The 10,288-nt window shown below is 43.2% G+C and overlaps 1 protein-coding gene across 1 annotated transcript in view; it reads right to left on the bottom strand.

Annotated features, from left to right (window-relative positions):
- Positions 1–453: 453 nt before the first annotated feature.
- LOC310775944 (THUMP domain-containing protein 2-like) overlaps positions 454–10,288 on the bottom strand; it is a gene marked incomplete at its 3' end in the record, with an annotated part of 40,471 nt that continues 30,636 nt past the window's right edge. The window contains exons 10-11 of the mRNA XM_083636067.1: positions 1,301–1,421; positions 454–802 (exon numbers count right to left, since the gene is read on the bottom strand). Coding sequence (XP_083492193.1) covers positions 454–802; positions 1,301–1,421 — 470 coding nt within the window. The remainder of the gene's footprint in view (positions 803–1,300; positions 1,422–10,288) is intronic.

The following is a 10,288-nucleotide window of genomic DNA, read 5'->3' as shown; positions in this document are numbered from 1 at the left end:
AAAGTGACAAATAGACTTTTTCCAAATGAATCACTGATTAATGTGTGCAGGTGAGATTAACAACAGACCCCAGTAAGAATAGCTGTAGCATTTTGCTGCAGCTAAAGTGGATTCTAAACCAACACGTCCCATCAATAATGAAGAGGCAATGCTACTCTGAGTTCTAAACTAGAGTGAGTTCTAAAATCATGAGGTAAACAGAGAGAGAAGGTAAACACTGGCCATGTGCTTATATTACAGAGATTATATATTTATGATACAAGTGGGTTGATAAAGCCATCCATTAACTCAAATCAACTCTCAATAACTGTCAAACTAAATTAATGGCTGCAAAACTCTTTACAGGTTTTGGATGTTTGGGATCATGCATGTGCAGAATAAATCAGAGTTCTCCTGTAAGAAAGTAAAGTAACTACTGTAATTAATGTTATGTCTAACTTCCCCAAACACTCATCAAGACTCTGTCTTGACATATTTATGGATAAGACCGTCTATCGCCCCTAAGCTGACTCTGTGTGTGGCCTGGTGCTTCAGGGAGGACAGAGGGGGAGGCAGTCCATGCTGCAGCCCAGTCCGAGGCTCCGTTTCCCGGGTAGATGTTGATTTGATGTCTGGGTGGCTCTGGAAGCTCTCCTGCTGTATGGAAGAGAGAAGAGGAGATGGGCAGACCGGTAGCCCAGCCTGAGGCTCTGTGTCCTGGGGAGGGGTTGGTCCGGTGCCTGGGTGTGTCTGGAGCTTTTTCAGCAGACAAGATAGCTGGGGACTCAGGAGGAGAACCAGGACACCACCAACACAGAGGACTCTAGACACACACACACAGACACAGACACACACACACAGACACACACACACATACACACTAGATAAATCAAATCAATATTTTTTTTTTTTAATGACGCAACCATTGGAAACAGAACATGAGCGCACATGCAGCCACAGACACACACACACACACACACACACACACTAGATGAATCGAATCAATAAGCCTAATTTTTTTTTTTTTTTTAAACAACATGAGCGCACATGCACACACACATTGTTGATCTAATCATTACTTTATGTTGCAATGTTTAAATTTTTTACAACTTTAAAGTAATGTTGGAATGACGCAAACAACACACACAAACGTGTACACAGCACACACACATTTTTGGATGGATCAAATCAATAACATTTTCCTCGTGCTTATTTGAACATAAGTACTGGAAATATAGGAAAAACACTCAAACACAGGTGTGATCACACACGTACACTGACATATATACACACACACACACACACACACAGAGTCTCATACCTCTCCATCTCAGTGATGATGAGAGGCAGGTTGGCAGCCATGTTTGTCTTGGTGCCAAACTTCTTGCCAAAGGGCAGGTCACAGACCACAGCATCCACACTGGAGCTGGGCAGCGGCAGCTCTGCAAACAGAGGGAGAGATGGACAGAAGCCAGGGGCGCTTCAATAACACAGCAGCTTATTTAGAACACGGGTGTTATGGCGGATTCTGCATCCCCGGCGAGAATAGCATCCCCACCACATTTTGGGCTGTTTTGACTTAAAAACAGGGGGATGAAAACTCAGCAGAGTCGGCCTCCATGTGCCAGGACAGACGCCCCTGGCCTGGAGGTCAGCTCTACCCGCATTTTAAGCAACAAAGTCAGCCTCCATGAGCCAGGATAGACCCCTCTGGCTTGGAGGTCACCCGGATTTTAAGCACCAAAGTCGGCCCCCACCCTCCACCTCACTTCTACCCCGATTTAAGTCGAAACAGCCCAAAATATGGCGAAATAACCTTCATATGTACAGACTTCAGATAATTTCTCATCACTGATGAACACCCAGAAAGAAGATCCTATCATTTTCAAACCGTACATTGAGGTAGAAATCATTACAATGTGCCCCTGCACAGGTGGGGATGCAATTCTCGCCAAGTGACCATGCATTTTAATTGTAGCTATCAGTGTGGCTGGATATCTGGATGTCTTGGATATCTCAGTTTGTATTTACAAGTGTCACAGGTTGTGTTAATGTGGTTACCCCTGGATACTAATGTCATGTGTTGCACAAGGTTTGTCAGGCAGAAGTGGGAGTTAGCTTAGGTAGCTATATGACGTGGCATTTAGCTGCGCGCAGTCTCTCTGCTAGTCTGATCAAGAAAGCCATGTTCGCTCTATCGCTCCTGTTTTTCTCTAGTGCTTTGTCTTTCCTTTGTTTTCACGTATGTGTGTGAGTGTGATATACTTTTAGAATAGCGTCCCCAATCTAATGAAGGGGAGTTGGTTGTAGCTAGCTTCCTCCACAGCCTGCTGTCCGCCGCCTACTCCTGGGATAGGTAAGCCAGCTTCCGTTTACTCTCTGCCTGATAAACCTTGTGCTTATTTGGTTATATTGTTGTTGTAGTGGGTCTGGTTCGTCTAGAGTCTAGACGATCATCAATTATCGAAAATCGATAATCGATCGTTAAGGATTGGAATCGATCCTGTGGCATTTGGATCGATTTTTTAATTATTAAAAAAAAAAAAAAAAAAATTTTTTTTTTTTTTTGGACTAGGTTTGGGTGGAATTCGTTCCTCCTCGCCCCACTCCATTGCACAGCCGACTAACGTGAGGTGGAGCTTCATATAGTCTCTAGTTTTCTGGCTGGGCACAGGCCTTTGTGCCAACAAAATTGTTTTAAACATGGGAAATTCACACCGGCATGCGCCGGGGACAGCAGTGTTGGAGAGGAGACACATTGAAATAAAGAGTTCATTGAGGAGAACACGTTGTCTTTCGTATTTTCTGCCATAGGCATTCATTTTGTAAAAAAAAAAAAAAAAAAAAAAAAATGAAAATATTGAAAATTTTCTAAGTATTAATAAAATCGATGATCGATAATTGATCGTTAATTTTCACCGATTATCGATTTTGGAAAATTTTCTAAATGAACATCCCTAGTCTAGACGCGACCCTAATTCTATTTTGAGTACCGAACCCGTTACACAAGGTATTTCAACAGTACGAATGATCCGATCTGCACAGTGAAATGTGAGGGACTGTGGATCTGCACAGTGAAATGTGAGGGACTGTGGATCTGCACAGTGAAATGTGAGGGACTGTGGATTAGCATCAATCTCACACACATTTGTTGTTGTTTTTAGCGGCCGCGAGTTATCCGTCTTCTCACTCCTGACTCTGGCTCGGCCATTGTTAAGCCCTAGATATACTCCTGAGTTGAGGCACACACAGACAGCTGCGGACACCCCCGGCGAGTAGTCCTTCTGTTTATACTCGTTTTCTGGAGTCGCTTGAAGGAGGACGTGTGGAGAGAGTGTGAGACAGCTGCAGACACCACCGACGAGTAGTCGTTCTGTTTATACTCGTTTTCTGGAGTCGCTTGAAGGAGGACGTGTGGAGAGAGAGTGTGAGACAGCTGCGGACACCACCGACGAGTAGTCGTTCTGTTTATACGGGGGGGAGTGACGTGTGGAGAGAGAGTGAGTGTGAGGGAGAGGGCGGGGACAGAGACGTGTGGAGAGAGAGTGAGTGCAGTGTTTCCCCTACCATTCTACAGGCCTGCCAGGCCAACGGCACCTCCGCCAGGCCAGAAAAAGAATTGCAAAACTTTTTTTCGTTTTTCTGCTCTCCCCAAAATTTCAATAAACCTTTATGGCATATTATTCCAATACAGCAATACTAGTGTTGACAGTAATAGAAGATGCCAAATCATTCAAAAGAATAAGCATTTTGCTTTTAGGAGCATTGTGCCAGCGTGCAGCGCTGTTCCAAAACGTGTCAACGTGTATCGTTGCCTGGGAAATGCACATTCCATAATACAACTGTTCGCATTGCATCCCATAATAGTATGATGATACTTGGGATGCCATTGCGAACATAGATGCGAACAGGTTAGCTAAAAGTTTAGCGTCGCCAGCGAGGGCCCCCACCGTTGCGGTCGAGGTACATTTCGAAATCCCTCCAGGCCTGAGACATTTTCTAGGGGAAACACTGGAGTGTGAGGGAAAGATGCTAAAAGGAGGAGAGAGCGATGAGTGCTTGAGCAGAACTAGGGTAGTTTAAACGTACAGCGGGTAACCAGCCACTGCAATGAAGAATATAACAAAATTAACCCGTTTGAGAGCCGCAAAAACCAAGCTAGTTTGAGGTTGGATATTCGACAGACATTCACCGCGGTGCAAAACACCTCTCTTAAAATTCAGTCTGCTTTGTTTTTCCAGACCGTGCAGACATGTCCGTGCGGTCACAAAAAATATCTAGATAAGAACCTCAGTTAAATGATTCTGCTGGGTTAGATCACTCTACATAAGAACCTCAGTTAAATGATTCTGCTGGGTTAGGTCACTCTACATAAGAACCTCAGTTAAATGATTCTGCTGGGTTACAGTGGTCTACAGATCTATACGCGTGTTTTACCGCGATGCGGCAGTAATTCTGTCTAACGGTAGAATGTGGTATCATAGTGGGCCACTAGAGGGCAGTAGCGCACAACTACCTACAAGCGGCGAGACCAGCAGGGCCTCTGCTGGTCTCGCCGCACTGGTCTAAGCAGAGGCAGAACGCAGCAGAGAAGACGCCATAAGCTCCGGGAAGTTTTTTTACAATTTAAAGTTTTATTTCATCACTAAATTAATTTCTGATGACTTTTGATGCCTACAAGCAGGGTAGTAGGTTTCAATAAGTGCTACTTTACGAACATTTATGGCGAAAAATGGCCGGTGTGAAAGAGCCTTAGATTAACCAGAGTAGGCCTATATTGTTTGATAAAAATATGTTTTCAGACAATGGGCACGGCGCGCACGCACACACACACACACACACACACACACACACACACACACACACACACACACACACACACACACACACAAGGACACAGACTAGAGAGTGTACATTTTTATAATAATAGTAGGCTACCTTTCACCATGCCTTCACTATTTTATATATATTGTATGTATCATGTTGGGCATCGCATCGCTCTCTCTTTCTCCCTGGACAGCTGTGTGTGTGTTATGTCTCTCCCATTCTCATATTAGCCTATGAAATCGAATCAATCAATCGTGTTTTGTCTCTCCCCTTGATGATTAAAGTCCCTGGAAACCAAAATCCACAAACTAACTATTAAATCCACTAACTAACTATTAAATTAACTATTAAATGTAGTGTCTTATGTGCGTAATTGTGTGCCTCTGAAAAGAGAGATAATTACTTTCAACCCTAACCCCGAAAATCGTCACTTTTCTACAAGGTCTGGATTTCCATTTCCTCATTGAAGAGAGCGGAGCGCGCGGTGCACACAGGGCCTCTCAGGGCCTCTCCGTTTCTCACTCAGACAGAAACTGAGAAAATGTCAACATAAAAATTGTCTTCTAAACACACAGCAGCAGCACCCCCCCCCCCCAAAAACTAGAACAAAAGAAAGTATTTTAGTAGCTAACACACTGCACTCCCGCATCCCATTAAAGCAATAGGCTATAATAGCGTATAGTTTCATTTGAAACACACAGACAACGAACCAGCTCAGCTCAAATTTAAGGTTATTTATTTATCTATTTATTTGTCTATTTATTTGTTCTTGTTTTTAACTGTTGTGTTTAGCTGTGTGAAAACCTGTGTGAAACCTGTGTAAATCAAAGTCCATTGTCTCACATTTTCGCACGTGCCCCGCCCGTGTGTGGACTGCTACCTACTGTAATCACTGTACTAATTGCTCCTTGAGATTAAGTGCATGTGGCTTGAGATGGGGGTGGAATGTTTCATGGAGGCTTTGTCTGTGAAACAGACAAAGCCTGTGATAAACCTGGGGGGGAAGTGCGGGTTGGTTTTTCAACAGTGCAATGAATAGAGAGGCCTTAGCGGTTGTTCCTGTGTTAGTAGCTCTGAATCTTCTCCCGGATGGTAGCAACTCATATTCCGAAAATAAAATGTGGGAATTTATTTATTTTGTTATTTATTTTGTTTATAATACTCATTCGAGTTAAAAATAGCCTTCTAAACACACAGCAGCAGCACCCCCCCCCCCCAAAAAAAAAAAACTAGAACAGAATAAAGTATTTTAGTAGCTAACACACTGCACTCCCGCATCCCATTAAAGCAATAGCCTATAATAGCGTATAGTTTCATTTGAAACACACAGACAACGAACCAGCTCAGATCAAATTTAAGGTTATTTATTTATTTATTTATTTATCTATTTATTTGTCTATTTATGTGTTCTTGTTTTTAACTGTTGTGTTTAGCTGTGTGAAAACCTGTGTGAAACCTGTGTGAAACCTGTGTGAATCAAAGTCCATTGTCTCACATTTGTGTGTGGACTGCTACCTACTGTAATCACTGTACTAATTGCTGGGATGGGGGTGGAATGTTTCATGGAGGCTTTGTCTGTGAAACAGACAAAGCCTGTGATAAACCTGGGGGGGAAGTGCGGGTTGGTTTTTCAACAGTGCAATTAATAGAGAGGCCTTGTAGCGGTTGTACAAATATTGGCTTGACACACAGCAGTCTCAATGCAAACACGTTTATTATAAGAAAATGCACGTGAAATACAGTCAAAATATGGCAAAATATAAAAGTGAAAAAAAAGGCCTATTAACAAGAAAATGTTAATTCTCCATCTGTCCGTTCTCAGTCCGTTTATCTTGTCCGTTTATCTTCCTGTTGCTTCCCCGCCGAGTTCAACCACCAAGGGCAGAACTGTGTCTGTGAACTGTGAAGTTTTATTTCATCACTAAATTAATTTCTGATGACTTTTGATGCCTACAAGCAGGGTAGTAGGTTTCAATAAGTGCTACTTTACGAACATTTATGGCGAAAAATGGCCGGTGTGAAAGAGCCTTAGATTAACCAGAGTAGGCCTATATTGTTTGATAAAAATATGTTTTCAGACAATGGGCACGGCGCGCACGCACACACACACACACACACACACACACACACACAAAGGACACAGACTAGAGAGTGTACATTTTTATAATAATAGTAGGCTACCTTTCACCATGCCTTCACTATTTTATATATATTGTATGTATCATGTCGGGCATCGCATCGCTCTCTCTTTCTCCCTGGACAGCTGTGTGTGTGTTATGTCTCTCCCATTCTCATATTAGCCTATGAAATCGAATCAATCAATCGTGTTTTGTCTCTCCCCTTGATGATTAAAGTCCCTGGAAACCAAAATCCACAAACTAACTATTAAATCCACTAACTAACTATTAAATTAACTATTAAATGTAGTGTCTTATGTGCGTAATTGTGTGCCTCTGAAAAGAGAGATAATTACTTTCAACCCTAACCCCGAAAATCGTCACTTTTCTACAAGGTCTGGATTTCCATTTCCTCATTGAAGAGAGCGGAGCGCGCGGTGCACACAGGGCCTCTCAGGGCCTCTCCGTTTCTCACTCAGACAGAAACTGAGAAAATGTCAACATAAAAATTGTCTTCTAAACACACAGCAGCAGCACCCCCCCCCCCCCCCAAAAAAAAACTAGAACAGAATAAAGTATTTTAGTAGCTAACACACTGCACTCCCGCATCCCATTAAAGCAATAGCCTATAATAGCGTATAGTTTCATTTGAAACACACAGACAACGAACCAGCTCAGCTCAAATTTAAGGTTATTTATTTATTTATTTATTTATTTATCTATTTATTTGTCTATTTATGTGTTCTTGTTTTTAACTGTTGTGTTTAGCTGTGTGAAAACCTGTGTGAAACCTGTGGTGACGCGTCGACACTGAGTCGGAGAACAGAGGAGCTCAGGGCCGCTAGAGTTAAGGCCACAGCACAGATGGCTCAAGCGACTGCCAGTCACGATGCAGAGATGGCGACCATGCGCGAAGCCATGCGGAAGCAGGTCAATGATCTGATAGAGCAGAGAAGGCAAGACCAGCTGAAGGCGGAAGGGGAGACCAGTGCGCGGATATCCAGGCACGCTTCAGAACTGACAAGCTTGAGAGAGGACATGCGACAAGACACGCGAAATCAGCTCGATGAGATGAGGAGAAGCTTCGAAGGACAGGTCCGACTTCTGCGCGAGGAGAACGCGTCACTTCGGTCGGGGGACCGACAGAGCCCAGACACACCTGCTCAACCCCCCGCCAGGGCAGCATCTCCACCAGCTCCAACCCCCGCCACGGCAGCATCTACACCAGCTCCACCCCCCGCCACGGCCGCCAGGGCAGCATCAGTAAGCCAGTCGCTGTTGGGCCTTCACAAACAACATGCAGAGCTGCGAGCCGTCCCTGTGTTGACGCCACGGCACAAGGAATTCCTCCGCACGAAAAGCCAAGGACGCGTGGACAGATATGGGGCTTTGCTGTTCCGTTTGGTAATCACAGAGGAACAATATCGGGCCTGGGGTTTGACGACCAATTGGGACGGCTGCAGAGGAAAATGGGCGCTGCCGGAGAACCTGCGACGCTTCATTATAGACACCACGGCTGAGCAGTATCCCACCATGACCCTTGCCGACGAGAAATGTGTGACCGCATTAATGAACTGCTTCGCACTCCACGGCAATTCAGCTCCTTTTATTTGTTCCCCCTCTAGACAGCAGTATCGCAGCACAGATGGCTCAAGCGACTGCCAGTCACTGAGAACTGATTTTTTTTTGTTAATATAGGCCATATTTTTTTCCACTTTTAGCCTACTTTTTTTAGGCCATATTGTTTTTTTGACGTGTTATTCCAATTTATTCACATTGCAATTTGAAAATGGAAATTTCAACATTTTCTGACAATAAACGTGTTTGCATTGTGACTGTGTGTGTGTGTGTGTGTGCATCTTGTAGCCTACAGTATATACTGGCCGTATTGTGTCATTCTCCCGCCACACATACAGTATCAAGGAACAAAGAGTCTGTCGCCGGCCGCTCAGGGCCTCTCAGCTCCATTTCTCACTCACACAGAAACGGAGAAAATGTCAATATAAAAATAGCCTTCTAAACACACAGCAGCAGCACCCCCCCCCCCCCCCAAACACTATACAGAATAAAGTATTTTAGTAGCTATTCAATAAAGTCAATAAAGGTATTAATAATGGGATAAATATACAGTAACACAATAATACTGTATATTGCATGAGACCATTTAAAGGAAGGATGGCTGTTGGTTGGTAAAAATAGAATCGGCTGAGGGCACACCATTAAATCTTCTCCTTAAGGTTAAACTTGTTAAGGAAAACATAAATAGACTACAAAACGAATTATGCAATTATCTTAAATAAACGAATTAAGCATGTATCGAACTTCAGTCAGGCCTAATCGCCTGTAGTATTTCTCTCAGTCAGGCGGGCCGTGCTGCTGCTCCCCGACGAGAACCGCCACGCTGCGCACACACACACACACACAGTAGCATTATATTAAATGATCTCTGCTATGAAGAAACTGTTATATGCATCAATAACAGGCCTAAATAGCCTAAATAAAAATGAAATAAATAGTCTACTCTATATAGGCTACAAAAAAAGTTATCTGAGTTTTAAAACTAAATTAAACTAGGCCAAGGCGCAAGGACTAATCCTATGGGTCTAATGCGCAATAGCACATATTTGTAGCATAAAATTAAATGATCTCTGTCAATTTAAAATAAAGTGCAATTTAAAATAAATAAAAATAAATAACAGTCTTTCTTTACAGACTGCTACGCCTAGTTTTGCGTTCACCTTCAGGAATACAAGCTTGGACAAAGTTGCAAAGTGAATTCATTCAACCCACCTGTTTCCATGAAGTCCATCCATTGCTGGCTGCCCGCGTGTGTTTCTTTCTATTCCGTTCTACATTAACCAGTAATAAATAGACTACAAAACGAATTATGCAATTATCTTAAATAAACGAATTAAGCATGTATCGAACTTCAGTCAGGCCTAATCGCCTGTAGTATTTCTTTCAGTCAGGCGGGCGGACGTGCTGCTGCTCCCCGACGAGAACCGCCACGCTGCGCACACACACACACACACACACACACACACAGTAGCATAACATTAAATGATCAATTCTCCCCGTTTTATGCCAGATATTAAATTCAAAACATACGTTGTTGGTCAGGATCTATTCTGTATGAAACGTTAACGTTGCTTTGTGCCTTTCAATATTGCTGGTATGTTTGTGAATGCATTCGCAGCGGTGCCGGGCCGGAAAGCCAAACAGCACCGCAACGACTTCATAAAATTTAATCAACCCCCCCCTCCTAATAATAGCCATATAAGACAAATAAAAATGTTACTATAATAAACATAGGAATAAAACAAACAACCTATCAAACTTCAGTCAGGCCTAATCGCCTGTAGTAT

Source organism: Poromitra crassiceps, assembly GCF_964638095.1.
Source record: "Poromitra crassiceps genome assembly, chromosome: 4".
Classification (NCBI taxonomy): Eukaryota; Metazoa; Chordata; class Actinopteri; order Beryciformes; family Melamphaidae; genus Poromitra; species Poromitra crassiceps.
This window is presented reverse-complemented; position numbering and strand designations above follow the sequence as displayed.